The sequence below is a fragment of the Monodon monoceros genome, unplaced genomic scaffold, assembly GCF_005190385.1.
Source record: "Monodon monoceros isolate NGI ecotype Baffin Bay Population unplaced genomic scaffold, NGI_Narwhal_1 Super_Scaffold_11, whole genome shotgun sequence".
NCBI classification, from domain to species: domain Eukaryota; kingdom Metazoa; phylum Chordata; class Mammalia; order Artiodactyla; family Monodontidae; genus Monodon; species Monodon monoceros.
The window spans coordinates 40,449,012-40,471,876 of NW_021703767.1; the positions used below are offsets into that span (position 1 = coordinate 40,449,012).

General features: G+C 37.4%; 2 protein-coding genes across 4 annotated transcripts in view; one reads left to right on the plus strand and one right to left on the minus strand.

Annotated features, from left to right (window-relative positions):
• Window positions 1-259: 259 nt before the first annotated feature.
• Window positions 260-5,356, minus strand: CGGBP1 (CGG triplet repeat binding protein 1). Its single transcript, XM_029214092.1, has 3 exons — window positions 5,161-5,356; window positions 4,366-4,570; window positions 260-2,452 (listed from the first exon to the last, which is right to left on the minus strand). Exon 3 carries the CDS (start codon window positions 2,431-2,433, stop codon window positions 1,930-1,932), a length of 504 nt encoding a protein of 167 aa, XP_029069925.1. The 5' UTR covers window positions 2,434-2,452; window positions 4,366-4,570; window positions 5,161-5,356; the 3' UTR covers window positions 260-1,929.
• A 255-nt stretch (window positions 5,357-5,611) lies between these two features.
• ZNF654 (zinc finger protein 654) overlaps window positions 5,612-22,865 on the plus strand; it is a 93,880-nt gene continuing 76,626 nt past the window's right edge. Inside the window, exon 1 of one of the 3 annotated variants that reach the window (XM_029214094.1) lies at window positions 5,612-5,856. In XM_029214094.1, the coding sequence (XP_029069927.1) occupies window positions 5,668-5,856 (189 nt within the window). In that variant the 5' untranslated portion in view covers window positions 5,612-5,667. Of the gene's footprint in view, window positions 5,857-10,562; window positions 10,604-22,865 lie in introns of those variants that run through there. The other 2 variants (XM_029214093.1, XM_029214095.1) reach the window with 2 other exon arrangements.

Genomic DNA, 22,865 nt, shown 5'->3' on the forward strand with positions numbered 1-22,865 from the left:
GTATATCTAACCTTATCTTTGTATTCTGAAAATACTGCTATAAAAATCAATTATTTTCCGAGTTTCTTAGATCTTGTACCATCTTAGATAATTCAAGTTAAACATGGTTGCCTGCAAATCCTTCACTAGAGGAAGTAAAAGCAAAGTACATTTTGGTTTTGCCACTGGTTTCCTCTTGCATGTGCTTAACAAATGAGAGCACTATTCTGGGCATTAATTGTGCTACTTTAACATAACTGAACATGAGAAAAACTGGTAGCTCAAATTTTGACAAGTGATTTTTTTTTTTTTTGGTGGTAGACTTATTTAAAAATGAAAACAACAACAAAAAGCCCACATAAAATCTAAAATGAGATGGGCACTTTGACACCTCATACTAGGAACTTAAGTCCACCAAAAAAACTTAGACATGGAAAGCCGATTCTGAAAAACCTAATATCTAATCTTTTTCTTATTCCCTTTAGCTGTTTTTTAATGAAGACTTGTGGTAAAATGACCTCAAAGATAACTCCCTCTAAGTCACATAGGGCATCTTTTGTCAGTGCTTTGTAATAGAAATATACTTTATAAAGATTTTTAACTTGAATGTTTTCAAAGACTTTAAGACTTTTAAAGCTCTACTCCAAGTTTTCAGCTCTTTAATTTTTTTTAAAATATAATTTGGGTATCCAACAAAGAGGACATACCTGGGCTAAGCCACTTTAATAACCTTACAGGATAGTGGAATTCAGATAGATAGAGATCATTTCCTGAACATGGTTGACCTTTAACAGAATTGATTATTTCCTCACCCAAACAGTTATGCAGGATACTGCCAGATCTCCATTACAAAAACCTTGCCAGTATTTTTAGACAATGGTTTACCATCTGTTTAAAAACCTTATACCACCAGAGGCAAAGCACATAAAACTGAAAGTAAGTAAACTTGTTTCTAGTCTATCTAAATAAACTCTTATAAAATCCTGTGGAAAAATTAATGCATAAAAAGTAATTTCCTTATCATCTGATCTGTCAGCCAAAAAGTAATTACTAATTCTCTGTAAAAACAGGAAACTCAATCATAAAATGTCTACCTGTTTAAATTAAAATGCCAATCTTGAAGTCTTTTAACACCATGACATAAAAAAAAAAGTTTGCAAATTCAAGATGATGCTTGAAATGAAAGCTATGGTTCGAACATTTGTGTTTATAGTACGAGACTAAAATCGTGTCACTGCAAAATTCCCGGTGGCTTTTGGCACCGACATTAAAAGATTTTAGTCTTTTGGTCACTTGAAGCTGCTACTAAATACAACAATAAGCCTTTAAAAAAAAAGGAAAAAAGACAGTGAGGAACTGAAAGATAGTTAACTACCTCATATACAAGTAAAGCATAGTCTGAAATAAACAATCATTTTCTGCTAGGAATCTGAAGATGTAAGAATAGTTTCCCACCATTTTGAAGATGGGAAACTTCCTTTTTGAGGATCCTCTAATCAGAAATAATTCCTTTAATTTACTGTGAGTGGTATTGCCTGGCAGCAGCTTCAATTTCCTAGGCTAGTCTTCAATCCAAGTAATTAGGTAATCTCACAAGGAATAATCATACATGGCAATGGGGTAAAAAAGCAGGGCAGTTCTTCCATGCACAAACATTTCAGGAGAAAAACCATCAATTTTAAAGATAACCATCAGGTTTCAGGTATCCTAGCACACTCTAAACCCTAAGTTTTGCTTTACACCATTGGTGACTAAAATTAACAATATGTTTTGCAGTGAGGTTTTTTTTTATGTTTTCTTTTTTTTTGCCTGCAACTATATATACATTGCAAAACTATTCTGCATCACATGATTTAAAATGAAATAAATATAAAAATGAACCACACAATCAACACATAACTTTAATACTCCACATTATTTATCTTGATCACAATGGTGGTAACCTCCTTGTCAACAATCTTGTGAGTTAAGGAGTTGATTCTCATTCTCATATCCATCAGGCAGATATGCTCTCCTCAGTTGGTCTGACTTGGGTATGGAGCCTCCATTCTTCACATGGCGAGACAGGAAAGCACGGACTGCTGGGTGATCAGCCTTCTCAAGTGGGATGTTGGCTTCCAGGCACATTTTCACAAAGTCCTGGATAACACTGACTTTCTCTGTTTGCGCAGTACTGTTGCACTGAAGCGATGCAGTTAGAGGCCTCTGCTTCTTTCTCACATTCTGCTCTTCAAATTCTGCCTTCCTCTTGGTATGAGTCTTTGACTTGAGGTGGTCACTAATGGCAGACTTGCGAACGTGATTCAGAACCACATTGCAAGAAGTGCAGAAGAGTTTTCCTCCATCTTCGTGCAGCTCACCTCCAAACTCAGTGACTCGATCCAGGGGAGTCACGTACAAAGCAGTCTTAGAACGGTTTCGAGCAGGTGGTGCTGTCACTACAAATCTTTCCATTCTGACTCTGAATAGGGTTCTTTCAAGACAAGAGAAACACAGTGTTATAACAACACTTCATGAGGGAAGGAATAATAAAAAGGTAGGTATAAACATTTTAAGATTAAAGGCTTCAGAAAACTTAATTCCAATTAATAGACTGTATGTCTATTAAGTCTTAACTTACCTGAGATATGTTAAGGGAAGGCAAAACCAGAGCAAGTTACTAGTAACAACTAGGTCCATTCCTTGATTTTGATGAAATTCAAATAAATTCAAAGTATGAAAAAACTATCCCAGATGTCACTATCCTTTAGGAAAACCTAACTACAGGTCAACATTTATGGTATTAATCTCATCCAATTTAGATATGTGTTCAAGTTTAAAAGAACTTCTTTCCCTTCACAGCTCTGGGGCAACAGATTTTAGGAAAACAACTGCAAGGAACTGTGTACAAAGTTTGTTCAAACAGGTGGGCCACTAAACTGGCATAATTCTATATGAAGTTGAATATAATTTCCAAAATTGTTCTGAGAAGAAAGAAAGTAAAAACCAAGAAAGAACACAGGCCAAATGCAATTAAAAGTAGCAACAATGATGTTAAATTTTAAAGTCAAAATACAGAGCTCAAAGTAAGTCATTTTTTTTAATGCATATATACCTCTACTAAGATACCTTTCCAAAAGGTGATAGACAAGCTATGCAAAGTGCCCTATCTAACACTTTTTTTCATTAAAGAATAATATTTACATTTGCCAATATTTATTTCACTTATTTAACTATTAAGTTAGACCAAAACTAAGAACACAGTATCTTGTACATGACAGATGCTCAATCACAATTTGTTGATATGGAATAAGTGATTATCTTCACTATTTTTCCAAATATTTAACTCAGAAGCAGCTTAATAATTTCTCAGTTGAACCCCAAAACAAATTTTTGTGATCATTGCCAAAATTGTAAGGTTATGGGCACTGAAAACTTGAGATAAGAAAAGTTGTAAGTGATAACCATTTGTTCCCTGAGGCCATGCCATTGGATTAAGCTCTTACATTAACCTAGATATAAGAAATTGAAATGAATTTGATAGAATTCAAGATGGAATTCTGTTCTGCATAAATACATTAGAGAAAAATTCCCAGGTATGCTCTGAAGAACTGTACTTTATAAGTGTAATCACAAACAATGGAGTATTCTGTTAATCTATGCTACAGAATTCATAGCTGGTTACCATGAAATCTCTCTCAAAAGAATTTATGTATTAGACACCTGTGGACATAACCTCAGAGAAGAAGTCAACATTCCAAAGAAATTTTGGAAAGTATGATCAAGTTTAAGTTTTAATAGGTTTAATTCTTTTTTTTCCCATTAAAAATGTGTTTAACGCAAGGCTCTCGTGTCAAATACTATTTAGGTTATAGGTTTTCAATGGCAGGTAAGACAATTCCTGCTTACTAAACAGTGAATTACCATTACACATATTTGTACTTTAAGTTAATGGTATGTGTTTTATAATCATATAGCAAGTCAGTCCCAATTATAATTAATGGCTCTAAGCTATTTATGAAATACATTACATATTTGTGCCCAGTAATGCTTAAATCATTCTATGTGAAAAGTCTTGTCTTTGGATTTCATACTCTAAAACAATTAACATGTTCCTTATTCTTTGAAGCATAAAACGCGCAATCACTTGTGCTATATGAAAGGCCTATACATTCCAAAATCTTTTAAGTTTTAAAGTATATTTGTGTTACTGCAGAGGTAAATATCCACCCAGTAGAGGATGCTCCAGTTTACAGAACCGAGGAACGAAAGTGTTTTCCATAGAAGTAAAGATATTTTAAACGAGGAAGTTACAAAGTTAAGGGCAGGAACTGGCCAACAAAAGAAGCAAATCATTTACTAGATAAAAATAAAACTCAACAGAAGTTTTCAAGTTTAAATGTTTACCAGATTAGTTTCCAGTTTTTTTCGTCTTGATACCTAGAAGCGAAGGGTCTCCAGAGCAAAACCAAAGACGCATGAAATCCTGGCACTTTCAGTTTGTTCAAACCCGGAGATGCCTTCAAATCAGTTTTTCAACAAGTGGTGGTGTGGAAATAGTTTCTGGGCTTGCACCCTATTTTCCCTGAGGTGCTGGGAAGTCATGCCTTTACTGTAAAACACGAAAAACAAATGGAAAGAAAAAATGGGGGAGGGGGAAGGAAAAAGGGTGGATGAAAAAACGAACAAGAACGTCCACCACAACCACCACGCAGGTGTGCTTAAAATCACCCTAAGTCCACACCACAAATTCGGATCCCAACGTTTACTCCAACTCTCATCTCAGTCCCTCCACAGTGGTGCGCCCGGATCTGCACCTCCCCGGGCGCCCAAGCCCCAGGGTTCGGGAGGAGGGAAAGGCGGGGCTCGCGACGCGCCCGGCGTCTAGACTCCCTCCTCCCGCGCGGAGCCCAGCACGCCGGCGCCCCACCGCCCCTGCCCGCTAGCTGGGCAGGGCCGAGTCCCAGCTGCCGGCCGTGGGCCCGGGAACTCGACAGCCGAGTTGGCGGCAGTCTCAAGGGAGGAGGCAGCAGGCGCCTGGCGGAGGCGACCGCTGTCAGGCTTCCCGTCCCCTCCCTCGTCCTACCGCCGACAACAGCGCCCCGGCCCCGCCCCCGACTCCCGCTTCGGGCCGGAAGGCCCCGGGCCCAAAGCCCGCACCAACGGTCGGGCCCACCCTCGGCCTCCCTAGCTCCTTGGTACCGTAGGATCGGGGCCGCCTTGAGGGGAAATGGACGATACGCGGCCGGAAAGAAAAGGAAGAGGAAGAAAAGGAGGTGCAATGGGGTGAAGGAGGAGGACCAGTCGCCACCGCCGCCACCGCCGTCGCCGTTGCCCGATCGAGCCCCGCAGCGGCCGCCGTGTCCCCCGCCGAGCCCAGTCCTCCTGCGCCGCCTATGGGAGAGCTCGTAGGCGGTACCCAGTAACCGCCGAGCAACATTGACCAACGGACCGCGGACCTATCAAACAGACGGCTGATTTGGCCAATAGTAGTGGAAGGGTGGATATGTGCATGATTGGCAGCTAGAATTCTCCAATGAAAACTGGGGGCGTGGGTGGGCGGAGCCGGAAGTAGAGCCAGCCGAGAGGCCCCTGTCCGGCTGGGGAGGAGGGAAGGGGGAGGGAACTAGAGGAGGAGGAGGAGGTTAGCCGAGGCAGCTACAGCGGCGGGGGCGCAGGGGCTGGTACGCGCTGGGCGGCGAGAGCCTCATGGCGGAGGAAGAGAGCGACCAAGAGGCCGAACGCCTTGGAGAAGAGCTCGTGGCCATTGTGGAGTCCCCGCCAGGCCCTCCCGGGCTTAGAGCTGCGGGCGAAGGCAGAGGCGGCGCTGGCGGCGGCAGCTGCCGTGGCGGCGGCGTCGGGATCAGCAGTCGGGATTACTGCCGACGCTTCTGTCAGGTGAGGCGCCCGTCGGCCGCCGGGACTTGTCAGCCAGGTCCTGGGCCTCCCTGCTTTTCCTGGTCTTCCAGTCCCCGAATTTGGGCTGTGTCCAGCGCTCGCGCCACCAGCCCAACAAGGAGCGTGAGGGTGAAGCTCCCCCCTCCACCTATCCGGCTTGGGGTGGGGGGTGGGGAGCGGGACGGGGATGACCTGCGCAGGTTTAGGGTTGCTGAGAAAGTGAGAGTTTGTCGGGGGTGGAGGGGCTGGAGAGGAGGGCCAGCTGGCAGGAAAGCTCTGTACTGACAAGCCTCCCCTGCCCCAAACAGACCCCTTTCTGCCCGAGGGTCCCGCCTTTCTTGTGTTTCCTACCCGGTTTCTTGTCACCTCATTTGGAATCTCTGGCAACATTTCCTGCCTTCCCTTCTCCGCCCCTTGCCCCCGTATTCTCCCCTTTTCCGGAGATGGGAGGCTTGCCATCTCTTTACCGCCCCCTCTTCTGTCATCGCCACCCTTCCCCCTCTGCTAGGGTCTCCTGTCATCTCTTCGCGAGACCCCGCTGGGCCGGTTCTCCAGTTGGTTTAGGCGCTGACCCACAGTGACTTAGTTACTTTTTTGGGAGGTGGGGTTAAGGCAGTGGGATTGTCATCTTTGCTTTTCTTACCCTTTTCCCCGATACACGCAAGCTTTTTTCTAATTAACTGCTAATAGAGAAAGTAGCTTTCCTGAAACTATTGCTCCAGTTACATCACCACCAACCCCCTTCCTTTAAATTATAGTGTATTTTATTTAGCTTGTTAAAAAAAAAGTGTCTGAAAAGTGACAGTAAATTATTTACTTCGTTGACTGCCACTAAAATTTGATGTAGTTTAGAATGTTTGACCATAATCAAATATTAAAGCACCAAAGTACTTGTGTAGGGGTAAAATTTGTGTTATCTACATTCACATCTACATATATTTATAGTTTAAACATTTTGTTCTCTTTCACAACACTCTTACTTTGAAAACTGTTGGAAAAAAAATTTAACTGCTCCTTTTCCACCCCATTCCTTTATTTGTTTATCATCTTGGCTATATAGCGTTCAAGTCATGGCTCTACTACTTCTAGCTGTGTTACCTTGAACAAATTACTTCACCTCTTTGTGCCTTAGTTTCTTTCCTCTTCTGTCAAATAGGGATAGTAATTAAAGGAATGAATATGTAAAATATGTTTGGATCCTTAAGGGTTTGGATCCTTTACATATTAATTAAAGTAAGCCATTAATTTCATTCCGGTTAACAAATAGGAAATAAAGTTAAGCAGAAGTGGGCATAATGTTTGCTGAAATTTGATTTTATGTATTTCCAAGTATTGAAAGAAAAAGGCTGGGGTTGACATATTCAGGTAAGTTTTTAATACTTTAAACTGTTTTTTGATTTCATCCCCCCTTCCCCCAATAGATAAGTTGGTTTGACAGTGGAAATTGTCTTGGTGTAAAGGGTATGTCAATTTTCTTTGGCATTGCTCTCTATTTAGTGACTTTATTAAAAATTTTTTTGTTGGTATTGGCATTCAGGATTTAGAGGTTCAGTGTCTTTACAGAGCTTGTCTTCTATGTTTTATATCTAGAAACCATGTTATCAGTAGACTTTGTATCAGTAGACTTTTTAAAACTTTCAGAAGTTTTAAACTTCTGAAAAATTAGGTTACAGTTGCTCTTTTTAATATAGTCATAGGCAGAAAGTCTTTTTATCTTTTTCTGTATTTTGCTTGTATATCATTAATGAGCAACTTGGCTTTGGTTACATTTAGCTTTGTAAATTTACCTGAACAGATAACCCTTACTTTCTGTAGAATGGGAAATTTAATTTGAGGGCCAGAACATTTTTGGAGAACTCTTAATTACTCTTATTCTGTTTCTTGAAATCAACTTTAAGAACAAATGAATAAATTTAGTTTGTGAAATGCAGTGTCCGAATAGTGACAGTAAATTATTTTAAGAACAAATGAAGTTGACTGTTTTATAAAACTCCACTACCTTCTAAAATATCCAAGGAAGCAAAACTAAACAGGAAGAACTTAATGAACTTTTATTTTATATTGCTAAATTATGAGTGTTACATTGATATACTTTCATGTTACCAACTTTTACCTGAACCCTTATAACGTATTTTATAATACTCTAGATTACCAAACGATCTCTTCTTAGAGTTCTTGTCTGGTTCCACCTTGTAGGTGAGGTTTGTGAAGTCCTTTTTTGTATTAAAACTTAGATAGAATAAAAGATTACCTGTATTAAGTTGAATTTTACCGACTGATTAACAAAATTCTAGTATAGTAATTCTGTTTTATTTGCCAGTGAGGGAAGCAGTAGATTATATAATCTAATTCCTAAAGATTGTTTCTTTTTAAACGTTTGGTTTCCTGATGTTCGCTGAGGGTAACTTGCCTTCATTAGTAAATGACTTAATTGTGAGTAATCCATAAAATGGATAATATGCACTTGGGTTGGTGACAGTTAACTAAATATATGAATTATACACAGAGCCTTGTGAAGTTGAGAAGAAAGGCTCCAATTTATCTTCCTCCTTTTAGAGAGAAATGTGAATCAAAATTTCTTGGCAGTTAGCTGTGTGGGTGAAGGGAGAGGAAGGAACACTTCTTTTCAAAAATGGTCCTGTGTCTTTTACCACAGGGAAAAGTAAAAAGGAATTGCATTTTGCTGCTATCTATTTCACTTATAGATAATATAAGTGAAAAATTATGCATGTACTCAGTGTATTTGATGATATACTTTTCTATTTGAGAAACAATACAAGCATAGTAATTAAAAATCTCAAACTAAGGGCTTAGGCTACAGCATTTTTGAGATGATGGATTTGGGAGATTGAATGTGTTCATTTCCAGTTACATTGAATAATGTTAGACTAACTGCCCCATCATATCCTCCCTTTGCTCTTATTAGTGGACTCTCAACAATTACTTAAATAGAATTGGCACTTAGCTGATATTTAATTTCAGGATGAAAGGAAGAGGAATGTAATTTTTATTGAGGACCTACTAACTCTTAAGGCCTTCAGATAGGTCTTGTTATGCAAGTTACATAGTTGAAATTGAGGCCTGAAGAAGTTAATTTGTCAGGTGAAGGAGCTGGGATTTTGGACCCAGCCTTCAATTTCTCCTGAACAACAGATTGAAATTACAGATGAATCCTCAAATAATTATAAAGTGATTTTTTTTTTGTCAAGTTGTACAAAGGAGAAAAAAAAAGGTTACTGAAAGAACTCAGGGAATCATGGAAGAAAAATTTAAAAAGTGCTCTTTCATTATGCCACAGTATAAAAAATATTCCAAGAAACAGTTAATTATTATTTCTCTGACTTGTTAGGGGCTGTGAACATTTCCCCAATTCCTGAAGTTTGTGGTAATTCAACTTAATTTTGTTGCTAGATATATTGAAATATTTTTTATCATAAATTGTAAATTAAGCAAGTAAAGGTACCTTCTTAGTTCAGTGCCAGAGTGAATGTAATGAATGATAAATAATTATTTCTGGAAGCACTTTGATTTGTTGACTAAAATAGATTTTAAAATTATTTTTTATTACAGTGGGGTTAAGTAGCCATCCCACGAGGATGTCAGGAGTATAGAGAGAATGAACATGAAGTGCTCAGTACTATACCTAGCACATAGATAGGCTTAAATAGATAGAAGCTATTAATATTTCTTTCATGTGAAATCCTCTGAAGGTTTAAAAGGGACATTAGAGATAACCTAATCTGTAGGTCACTTTGAGTTTGTATACCACAATCAACTTTAGAGAGAATTTAGAAATGTTACAATTCTAAAATTCTTTTATTTACTAGAAAAGCCAAATGTTCCTGATGAAGCACTAAATGATTTGCAAAAACAACTACATTTTTTTTTCAGATTTTATTTCCTGTAGGGGACATTGGGCAGTGTCGGGAGATATTTTTGATTGTCTTAATTGGGGCGTTGCTGCTGGCATCTAGTGCGTAGAGGCCAGAGATGTTGTTGAACACCCTGCAATGCACAGGGCAGCCCTAACAACAAAGAATTGTCTGGTCCAAAATATCAGTAGTGCCAAAGTTGAGAAACCCTGCTATAATCTTACTTTGGAACCCTTAGTGGATACTTTATGTCTTAAAAAAAGTCTTTAATGATCCTCAAATAATTTTAAGCAGCTACTGGGTACCCGGCACTTTAATAGATAAAGAGGTAATCTAACAGAAAAAGGGTTTGCTTCATAGTTTTATAGAATACATGCTAATGCCTCTTACTTTAGAGAAATTAAAATTTAATTATTTTAGGAAAATACAAGTTTTATCTCTTAGTCTTGGTATAAAATTTACATAATATTTATAGTTTCTTGAGCAGTTTCTTAGGGTATAATAATATGTTTTTACTAGTCTTGGAATTAATTGGAATTATTTTTTGATTTGCTATTACTTTTTATATGTGTTTTACATGTACTTGGTTTAATGAGTCATATAAAACTTAAATATGAGGAATTGCATTTTGCTGCTAGTAGAGACCTGACTTAAACAGCTCAAACAATAGTACACATTTATTTCTCACATGAAAAGTCTTGAATGGATAGTTTAGGGATGATATGGTAGCTTTATCATCATTTTACCATCGTTCACTCTTTCTTATCAGTCATCCTTATCTTCCTATTTCAAGTTGGCCTCATGACCCAAAATAATTGCTGAAGTTCCAGCCATCACATCTGAGTTCCATGTAGCAGGAACAGGGTGTCTCTGGGGTAAGCCAAAAACATCTTGCCCTAAGTTCTACTCAGTAACTTCCATTTCCATCTTGTTAGCTATTCTCATCTGAAAAGAATGTTAGGATTTGGGGGTTTTTTTGTTTTTTTTTTTGTTTTTGTATTTTTTTCCCTGATAGACACATGTCTATGATTCTATTAATAAGGAAGGAAGAAAACAAGAAGATATTTTAGAGGCAATTGTTGTTTGTTTGTTTGTGTTTTTATTTTGTTTTTGATTTTCTATTTTGCCACTGGTTATAATTTTATTATATAATATAGTATTTTTTAAATAGCAGTCATTCCTTGTCCCTTTTTTTCCCTGCATCTTCCCCAGAGGCAATTACTTGCAGCTCTTTTAGCAAGTATGATATTTATCTCCATGTTATTTATTATAATTATTATATTATATTCCTTATATAATATTCCTTATTATAATTATTATAATAAGGAAAAACAAAACAAAATGAACCCTAGATCTTGTTGGCTGTGTTTGGAGAGCTAATGCTTTGTTGTTATTTATGCTTTTTTTATGTTGACTTTCAGAATTGAATAATGCTAATTGTTCATAATGACATTATTTGTAATACCAAATTATTGAAAACCTTTAGGCCAAAGTTAGGGGAAGCGTTACATATAATGGAACCCTGTGTTCTCCTAACAGTCGTGTATTTAAAGAATATTTATTCATATGGGAAACTGTTAGTGGTATAATAATGACTGAAAAGACACAGATGACAGGTGATTTCACTTTTGTAAATAAAAAAGACTGAAAACAAATATACCAAATCGTTAACAGTGGATAATTTATTAGTGATATGTTTATAGCTAAATTTTTTTCTTTGCATTTATTTTTTATATTTTCTTGATTAAACCTACTATCTTTATAATCATAGGAAAAATATAAAAAACACATTTTATTTTTTTCTCTCCCTATTTCACAGATTGCTTATTTTCTGTGAATAAATGCAAGAATATTTTGAGCATGATGAAATTTTAACTCCTTGTTTCTCAGAAATAAGTGAAATGCTTTTTTTTTTTTTTTTAATGAGTTGGTTAAGTGAATTTATGAAGGTCATTTTAGGTTAACCAATGAGATCCTAAACTTATGTAACCTCTTTATACACAGCCTTGCATTAAAATATATGTTCATTACTGCTTTCTAATAAGCACTCATGACATTGGCTTAAAGAAATTTATCTCAATTTTTATAGGTAAGATGGTAGAAGAAAATATTTTTAAACGAAGTTCATTGCTTTAAAATTTTTAGTGATACCATTATTTTGCAGTTCTGCCAAAGAGAGGGCACCAATTTTACTGTTATTGTTGGCACAGAAACTTTTTGATTTTCGTGCCAAAATGTGGTAAACTATACCTTAGCATTTACAAACAAAAGCAAAAAAGAAAACTATAAATTAAATTTAAGAAAGCTATGGTAAAATGTGTGTCTGGTGAGGTATTTGAAAAAATAAAACATGATCAATAAAATATGGTCAATTAATATGCCATTTAAAATGTATATTAACATATAATGGACGGACTTCCTTCGTGGTGCAGTGGTTAAGAATCCGCCTGCCAATGCAGGGGACATGGGTTCGAGCCCTGGTCTGGGAAGATCCCACATGCTGCGGAGCAACTAAGCCTGTGCGCCACAACTACTGAGCCTGTGCTCTGGAGCCTGTGTGCTACAACTACTGAGCCCGCATGCCACAGCTACTGAGCCTGCGCTCTAGAGCCCGTGCGCTACAAATACTGGGCCCGTGTGCCACAACTACTGAAGGATGCACCCCTAGAGCCCATGCTCCACAACAAGAGAAGCCACCACAAGGAGAAGCCTGCGCACCACACGAAGAGTAGCCCCCACTCACCACAACTAGAGAAAGCCTGCACACAGCAACGAAAACCCAACACAGCCAAAAATAAAAAAATAAATTTATATTAAAAAATGTAATGGCAAGGCTATTAGGCCATTTAAGATCTAATGTAATTTATTTAACTAAATATTAATTCTAGTTATGCTGTAAATACAGCAGTACCTAGTCTGTTTTGGAGAGCATTTTTAAGGTTTGTAATTTCGAATGAATCTAATACAAGGTAATCTTCAACTTTCATGTAATATATATCACATTTATTTTTTAGCTCCTTATTTCTCTGACAGGTCAGTTCATCATTTCAGCAGTACACTCTATTCAGTTTGGGTCTGCTCTCTAGGATGAGACCCAGTCAACATCACCTGGTTAGAGCTATGGTGGAGCACTTGGTGGCAGCTAAACATGAGAGGAGGTCAATCTGTATAAAGTGCTACATAAGATCCTAAAGTTCAGTACATTGACACTCTTATACCAACCTTTTAATACCCTAAGTTCTCCAAAGCAGCCATGAATGTGAAAATAGCTGAAAGGCTTTCCATTTAAACAGTAGAAAAAAGAGTCCTTGATGTTAGGGTTGACGCTTGTTTATAGTGTTGGCCCTCCATATTTGCAGGTTCTGCAGCCCCGAGTTCAGCCAACCGGACATGAAAAAATATTGGGGGAAAAAGTTCCAGAAAGTTCCAAAAAAAAAACTTGATTTGCTGCACACCGGCAACTATTTATGTAGCATTTACATAGTATTAGGTATTTAAGTAGTCTAGAGATGATTTAAAGCATATGGGAGGATATGTGTAGATTCAAATACCACATCATTTTATATGAGATACTTGAGCACCTGTAGATTTTGATATCTGTGGGTGGGGGTAGGGGTTGGGGGGTGGTTCTGGAGCCAGTCTCCCAGATCCTGACGAATGACTGTATAAGGCACTGGGCATATAGTGATAAAGAGGCATTATCTCTGTTTTTGTATGTAGGTATAACTTTGATAAGTTCTATGAAGAAAAGGTATAATACTATAAAATGCAGGCTAATAAAAGGTATTCTTGGGCAAGTTGAACTTGGCTGAGATTCTTTGGTTTAGTTTGAACTTGTTGAATTTAAGGTGCGTACCCTCACTGAAGAAGAGATCTTAAAGATGGCTAGATTTACATAATCCAGAGTTCAGAAGTGAGATCTGGTCAATCATAGTTGTGTGGATGGTATTTGAAGCCGTGTGTGTGAATGAGCTCACATAAGGAGATAATATAGAGTGAGTAAAGAAGAGGACTTAGAAGTGAAGCTTCAGAAACTCCATAGTTAAATGGCCTGGTAGAAGAGGTTGAGTCTTCAAATGAAGTCTGAGAAGGATTAAAGAGCTTGGAGAAAACCAGGGAACTATGGTGTCACAGAAGACAAGAAAAGAGAATATTTCAGGATGGAGTGAATAGTAACTGGCATCAAAAGCTAATGAGATCCAACCATTGAATTAACGTGCAGGTCTTTGGTGACTTTAAGCAGAGCTGTTTTGATGTAACGATGGGAGCAGGAGTCAGACTGGAGTAGTTATTCAGAGTTGAGTGATATACTGTAATTGATCAGTTAATTAACTTTGAGAAAGGAGGGGATATCCTCATTTTCTGGCTACATTTGTGGTAAAAGAGAGAAGTGAAAGGAGAAGGAGAAATTAGAAAAGTAGTTGTATCAGTAGATATTAATAGATAAGTGTACAACATTGTTCTATGTACCTTGAAAATATGTATACACATATGATACCCCAATAAAATATGTACACAATTTATTAATATATAGTTCTATAACTAGAGTTTACTAAAATTAACCCATATCTGTTTTGGTTACCCTAAAGTTGAAATGTTCTAAATATTCGCTGATCACTGTTGCCAATGACTTGATATGTGTGTGTTATATTTTTAGTATCTGGAAGATTTATTTATTTTATTGGAGTGCTATATATATGTATATAACTTATAATATTTTGAGTGTTTTCCATGTGTCAGGTACTGTGATAAGTCTTTTACCTGTTCTGTCTCATTTAATCCACTATCCCACAGGGTATGTGCCATTATTCTCATTTTACAGATCAGGAAACTTAAGGCCAAGAGAGGTTAAATGGTTTGATTAAGTCAGGTTGGAATCCTGGCCCATCTGTCAAGAGCCCGTGTACTTAACCATTCCAACATACACATATACTGTATCTAGGAATATGCATTTGGTATCTGTTACAGCATCTGCATATGTATTGGTATGTACTACAGCATACTTAAGCAATTATTGACTGAGTAAAAGTAGTGATTTAAAAAGACTCAAGGCAGCAGAAACTAAAGATGTTTCTGAATGTAAAAGAGAGAAAAAAAATCGAACTTAAGCTATCAGAGGTTCCCTGTAAGAAGTGATTCTCAACCTTTTTTATTTTTTCCCCCAACTTACCTGAGTGGGATATGCTTCGCTCTGAAGCAGTGGTTCACTATAATGGTTATTTTTTAAATGCAAGAGTTATGATGATTACAGACCTGTTACTTTACGTTATTACCTTGTGTTTTGAAGGCTGGAGGGTATGGAATATATTTTAGATGTTTTTCTTAATGATTAAAATTTTAAAGTTTGTTTCTCCATATTATTTAAGATTCAACCTTGAATATCTTGAAATCTTACTAACCCGGAGCACAGTAGATGTACATTTTTAGACTTTATTATCTATCCTTTACCATGTTTTGAAAGCTTTTGCCAAAGATCTTTCAGATTATAGAACTTGTTAGTAAAGTTTAAGATTTATATTCCACGCTCATGAGGGTGTGGTGAAATGGATATCTCATTTTCAAATGGTGGGAGCAGAAATCACCACAACCTTTCTGAACCATAATTCATCAAAATATATTAGAAACTTTAAAAATAATTTGTACTTTTTGACTTATAGCATTAATTTCTGAGGAAATGTAAATTTGGATTAAAGTGCTTCATCAATAGCATTAATTGTAATTAATGAAAGGAATGAGTTGAAAATGGAAAAGCAACCAGAACATCTAAAACAGTTGAACATTTTTCAACCCTCATAAACTAAAATATTATTCAACCTTAAAAAATTATGTCCTCAATGACTATAAATGATCTAGGAAAATAAAGTACAATAACAAAAATATTAGGTGGAACAATTTGTTTGTAGCAGGATTATACAGTTTGAATATAGGCTGGTCCATTCTCACCGTATTTTAGAGGGGGAAAGTGCTGTAAAGAAAAATCAAATGAGCTATTTCACTAGAAACAGGATTTCTTGATGATAATCCGTAGGGGCCATTCGTGTACTTCAGGAAGTCTGTGAACGCTGAAATTATTTGCAAAAAAAAGTTGTATTTACATTTCCTTGGTGAGCCGGTCTAAGGTTTTTTGTTGGTTTTTATCACATTCTCTTAAGAATTTCAAAACTTGCTAAACAAACACAGACCACAATCATCCAAACACACCAACAGGTTATGAACCTTTGCTGTAAGCCATTGTGATACAAGCAGCACTGCCTACTTTTGCAAATAAAACTTTATTGGGGTTTGCCCTTTCACTTCTGTATTTTCTATGGCTGCTTTCATGATATAGCAGGGTTAAGTAGTTGAGATGGAGAATGTATGGCCCATAAGCTGCTTTCTGGCCCTTTCAAAAAAAAGTGTGTCAGCTCATGTCCTACTTTCTTATTTATTCTTTTCAACAACCCTGTGAGATAGATACTATTTTTATCTTCATTTTAGATGAGATGCAGAGAGGTTAAACAGCTAACCCCAAGTCACACAGCTAGAAAAGAGAAATTACCAAGATGTTAACAGTGGTGATATATGGGCAGAAAATGATGGATGATTTTTTTAAGTATCCAGATTCACTATAGTGAGTGTACATAACATAATCAAGAGGGGAGAAAGTTGTGAAAAAAAATTAGATAGAACTGAGTTATGAGAATCTTAAAAGTCATTCATCCTTTTTTATTATTTTGATTTGCTACATTTCATCCTGTGTTTGTAAAGAGCAGATATGCTATTTCTGCTTCTCTTTATGGGACTTAACTCTTATGCAGTCCTTTCTTGATGTTTTTGAAAAAAATAAATTCTTCTGTTATTCTGTTGATAGTTTCTTAAAAACTCTTTATTAACTGAAGCCATTTTGTCCTTTAACTTTTTTTTATTATTGTTCAAATTTTATTATTTTGAATTACTAGTTAGCCTTTTTTAATTGAAGTATAGTTGGTTTACAGTGTTGTGCCAATCTCTGCTTACAGCAAAGTGACTTAGTTTTACCATATACACATTTTTTTAATATTCTTTTTAAAATATTGCTTTGCATTATGGTTTATCGCAGGAGATTGGATATGGTTCTCTGTGCTATACAGTAGGACCTTGTTGTTTGTCCATTCTAAATGTAATAGTTGGCATCTACCAACCCCAAATTCCCAGTCCATCCCTCTCCCTTCCCCCTTCCCCTTGGCAGCTACAAGTCTGATCTGTATGTCTGTGAGTCTGTTTTTGTTTTGTAAATAGTTTCATTTGTGCCATATTTTAGATTCCACATATATTGCCCTTTAACTCTTTTTTTAAATGAATTTTTAAATTTTTGGCTGCATTGGGTCTTCGTTGCTGTGCGTGGGCTTTCTCTAGTTGTGGCGAGTGGGGGCTACTCTTCGTTGTGGTACACGGGCTTCTCATTGCGGTGGCTTCTCTTGTAGCGGAACACGGGCTCTAGGCGTGGGGACTTCAGTAGTTGTGGCACGTGGGCTCAGTAGTTGTGGCTCGCGGGCTCTAGAAAGCAGGCTAAGTAGTTGTGGTGCACTGGCTTAGTTGCTCCGCGGCATGTGGGATCTTCCCGGACCAGGGCTTGAACCCGTGTGCCTGACATTGGCCGGCGGATTCTTAACCACTGCATCACCAGGGAAGTCGCCCTTTAACTCTTGAGATTCTTTATCCTCTCTTTTATATTTTGAATTTAACTTCAACAACTATTAATTGCTCATAACTTAATAGGTGGTCATAAAATGCTGCATATGTGCCTATCTGACAATGTATACGTAACTTACTTTTTCTTAATGTCAGTCAATTGAATTATCCTTAATTATCTTAGGCATAGATCTAGATACATAAAAGTGTTGTAGAAGATATTCCTGAAAGAAAACATTGGCTGTGTACTATGTGGAAAGCTTCATCCTAATGATTACAGGGGATTTAGGGAGGAAAAGGTCACAACCCCTTCCCTCAAGGAACTGAATCATCTAATAAGGGAGAAAAAGCATATCTGACTACTGTAACTGCTGTTAGGACCTTGGTCCAAGCTACAGTTGTCTTTCTCCTGGACAATTTTATCTCCCAGCTTTTAGTTTTTCTCAGTTTTTTCTCCACACAGCCAAAGTGATCCTTTTAAAGACATGAGTGAGGTCTCTTCTAAACCTTCCATGCTTTTCTATCTCAGGGTCAAAGCCAGAATTCTTAGCATGGACTGCAGGGCTTCGTGGTCCAACCCCTGTCTAGCTCTTTGACTTGTCCCCTATTACTCTTTGTGTCTACTACTTACCTTCAGCTACCCTAGTGTTTTTGCCCCCTCCTTCGACTTGAATAACTATTCTCCTGCCACTTGGCCTTTGTTTTGTCTGTCAGAAACACTTCATTTGGGTCAAATGAATTGTTTCCCATTATCAAGTTCACAAAGAGAAATTAAAAACTAGAGTCCCATAGAGGTTAAGATATGAAATTCTTGCCTTCCTGGAATATTGCGTAATCAGAGACAGAGTGTGCCTGTCTGGTTAGGGTTGGGGAGTTTTCAGGAGCTATAGCTTGGTCGTGTTCCTCTGACTGGGAGTGGCTTCTTTCACACCTCAAAAGGAAAATTATTTAGCCTCCAATCTTACTTTTTAAAGAATCCGGTAGGTCAGTGGGCAAACACAATATTTTAACCAGCCAACACCCATTAAATTTAGAAACACTAGTAATTCCTTGAATTTAGTACGTAATACAGTTGACTCACATCACTTTCGCCGGTAGGATTTAGTGATATCACTAAAGATGGATATTAGAGGAAAGATGGGTGCACAAAAAACAGGGTAACAAGTCAGTTTTGGTTTCAACTTTACCAGGGTGCCAGTCAGTTATGGCAACTGCCAGTGTCTATAACTTCTAAAGTTGTACTGGGAAAATTCATCAAGTGGTTGTGCCACTGTGTGCTTATGATATTTTTCTGAGGGGTGGAAGCACTTTACCTGAACGTTTCTACTTCCTTGAAAGCTGTGTCTGAATTTCTGTCTTGCAGAGTTTATAAATTTCCATGGATTATAGCCACAGGCACCAAGGTCATACTTGATGTCTCTTCCTTTAGATTTCCTTTATATTAAAAGCTTTTACGGGCTTCCCTGGTGGCGCAGTGGTTGAGAGTCCGCCTGCCGATGCAGGGGACCACAGGTTCGTGCCCCGGCCTGGGAGGATCCCACATGCCGTGGAGCGGCTGGGCCTGTGAGCCATGTCCGCTGAGCCTGCGCGTCCGGAGCCTGTGCTCTGCAACGGGAGAGGCCCGCGTACCGCAAAAAAAAAAAAAAAAAAAAAAAAGCTTTTACTTTCCATATTTTCTGTGTTGTCCTGGTACTCCTATGCTACAGTGAGTATAGATTCTGTTTAGTGGCACCAATTTCTATACTGCCTCTTGTAAAGAGTGTATCACTTACTTGCAGTGTGTAAAGCTCAAAGTATAATCTCTACAAGGCCTTGCAATTTCCATAGCTCTAGTGTTCTGCTCTTGTCTCTGGACTCCTCTGTCCCCAACCTGTGCCAAGACATTTTTAGCCCTGTGCTACCTTGGCTTTTGCCACTTCCCCTGAAATTCTTAGGCCTATTGAGCTAAAATCATAAAAGCACTCCTCTTGTGCCCCATATTTGTATTATTTGGATAATAACCATAAATGGGTACCTGAAATGAAGCTACTTTTAATGTTTCTGATGTCTGCACTCATAGGAGCCCAGTAAAGACAGTACCTCTTCAGCTACTTGCTTCTCTAGACCTTTTCTTTATTCTGCTTTTAACTGTTATAGGCCTTGCATAATTTGTTCTACCTCATTGGCAGTGTAAACATTCCTTTTTGTCACGTTCCTTTCAGCAATAATAGGATGTGCCATTTCAGATAAACATAGTTGGTTTCTGTTTTTGTTTATATTTTAGCCTATTCTTAAGTTGGCCCCTCTTCCTTTCCCTTTCTCTTTGCTTTTGGGCTTAGGTTTTATTATTCTTCAATTATGTCTTCTAAGATCTGCCATAATGTCAGAGATGAAAGTCAAGGAATTCTGAGTTTATCAAAAAGCATTTTTTATCAAACAGATTTTTCCCACTCTCTTCTCCCAGGTTTAAGGAAGTCTTACCAGCTCAACATAAAACCTAGGTCTGACCTCTTATTTTGTTTTTCTTCAGTTTTGCTTTTCCTTGTCCACTCCCTGAGGCCTAACTTTGAGTTCCTGGGGCACTTTTCTTTGTGACATCATGCCATACCATACATTGCCCTCTGTAATAACTAGTAATTTGAAATGCACCTGAAATTCTTCAGGTATTTAAAGCTAATCTCTCAGCTTTTTTTAACCTTTCAAATCTGTACGTATTTTATGTTACTGTATAGCAGTCGCAGTCTTCATGGTGTGTTTTTTTTCACTTTTATTATGTACTTTCTATTTCTTTAAAATACCATCTTACCATACTTGAATTTCCAGTTCAGTTCACCGAGATTTCCATCCTACAGTTACCTGCTATCTCTCTGTTAGATACCTTTGGAGTCAGTCACCCTTCCTTTCTGATGAGTAGCAACTAAAATACTTTTTGCCCCCATTCCATCTTTAGGAACACATAGTTCTGGTATATATATTTCCTTTGTCTTTTTTCATATCTGACTAGTCTAGCTTCTGAGATTGAACTTACTTTTAAGGAAGTCCCTCTCTTCTTCCATCTTAACATGACCTCCTTTTATTTATTTACTTTAACTCTTCCACTGTTACTTTAATTGAAAGTTTATCATCTTTTTAAAACAAATTTAATTCTTCTTGAGACTAAGCAAACCTGGTACCTAAAGTTAGTTTTTGAGGCATAGGCCTTTTAAAAGTTTCCCTTTTGGCTTTGACTTTGTAATAATTCCATTGAGCTTTTCTTCTTCCTCATCCTAGGAAAGTGATTTATGCCCTAAACAATAAAGAACCTTGACCCTTCTTTATCTCTGCACTTAATAAAATCCACTGGACATCTTCACTGAACTCAGATAAAATCTTGACATCTATAGCTTTGATTAAATTTGTGTACATATCAATCTCAGAAGTTACTAGAGATTATATTATGACAGTGACTCTAGAAGCCTTTGGACAAGTGACATGAATATAAGAGCTGTTCTCTGAGAACAAAATTAAGAGGGACAGAATTAAGTCAGCTGATCTAAGACTAATATTAACAATTTAAAGTCTAGACATTAACACACTAGTGTGCTAAGACCCATATGGAACTTAACCAGCTTTTCAGTTTAATCCTCTGGCTTGTAGTCTTTGTTGAGAAACCAGACAGAAGGAACAAAAAGGATTTCCACCTACTAATATCTAAAAAACCTATACGGCTAATGGACATTTAAAAAAGTCAATAATATAATTATTGCCTCAGCCACACCTGTAATACCATCTGTGGCCAGGCTATGCTAATTTTTTTTTAATTGAAGTATAGTTGATTTACAATATTGTGTTAATTTCAGATGTGCAGCATAATGATTCATTATTTTTGCAGATTATATTCCATTATAGGTCATTACAAGATAATGGGTATAATTCCTTGTGCTTTATGGTATATTCTGTTGCTTATCTCTTTTATATATAGCAGCTTGTATCTGTTAATCACACACCCCTAATTTGTCCCTCCCCCCTTCCCATTCCCCTTTGGTAACTACGAGTTTGTTTTCTATATTTGTGAGTCTGTTTCTGTTTTGCATATACATTCATTTGTATTATTTTTTAGATTCCACATATTTCATATAGTATTTGTCTTTCACATGTTTCACCAAGCATAATATTCTCTAGGTCCATCCATGTTGCTGCAAATGGCAGTATTTTTTAATTTTTTTGTGGCTGATATTGCATTGTATATATATGCCACATCTTAATTCATTTATCTCTTGATGGGCACTTGGGTTGCTTACATGTCTTGGCTATTGTAAATAGTGCTGCTGTGAACATCAGGGCACATGTATCTTCGAATTAATGTTTTTGTGGTTTTTCCATATATATACCCAGAAGTGGAATTGCTAGGTCATATGGTATTTCTATTTTTAGTTTTTTAAGGAACCTCCATACTGTTTTCCACAGTGGCTACGCCGATTTACATTCCCACCAATAGTGTAGAAGGGTTCCCCTTTCTCCATATCCTCTCCAACATTTGTTATCTGTAGACTTTTTGATGATAGCCATTCTGACAGGTGTGAGGTGATACCTAATTGTGGTTTTGATTTGCATTTCTCTTATAATTAGCGATATTGAGCATCTTTTCATGTGCCTGTTAGCCATCTGTATGTCTTCTTTGGGAAAATGTCTTTTCAGGTCTTCTGCTCATTTTTTGATTGGATTTTTTTTTCTAATTGAGTTGTATGAGCTGTTTGTATATTTTGGATATTAACCCCTTGGTCACATCATTTGCATATATTTTCTCCCATTCCGTAGGTTTTTTTCCTTTTGTCGATGGTTTCCTTTGCTGTGCAAAAGCTTTTAAGTTTAGGTCCCATTTGTTTATTTTTGCTTTTATTTCTTTTGCCTTAGTGGCCATGCTAAATTGAAGTCAGATTTAGATTTTTGCTTAGCCCATGCTAGTTAAGACATTATCATGTGCACACACATCTGTGGATATCACCAGCTGCAGGCAAACGAAGATATTTGTTCACCCAACATGTTCATTTGATATTCATATACATTTCCTTATATTTGGGGTTCCCTTGTCTGTGTGCCAATTTTAATGTTTATACAGGGAGCATTTAGTATATTATTCTCTCTAGTGAGTTTGAAATCAAAGAAAAAATTGCCGGGTACCAAAACTGATCTAAAGCCTTTAAAATGAGCCTACTACTTACCTTTGGACCTACTTAAGAGAAAAGTTGGGTCTTTAAGTTGATACTCAGGCAGCCACAGGGAGGACTCTGGCCAGCTTCATACCATATGGATGCAATATACTCAAGAAGGGAGATGAGAGTCTTCTGGGAGTGATACTTTTCACTGGTTTTCCACCAGTGCTCTTTTTCTGTTCCAGGGTGTTATTTCTGATCTCACATTGTATTTAGTTGTTATTTCTCCTTAGTCTGTTCTATTCTGTAACAGTTCTTCTGTTTTTCCTTTCATGACCTTAACATGTTTGAAGAGTACTGATCAATTTTTTTGGTA

Excerpts from the sequence above, each read along its gene's own strand:
- CGGBP1 (XM_029214092.1), bottom strand. The coding sequence starts at position 2,433 with ATGGAAAGATTTGTAGTGACAGCACCACCTGCTCGAAACCGTTCTAAG.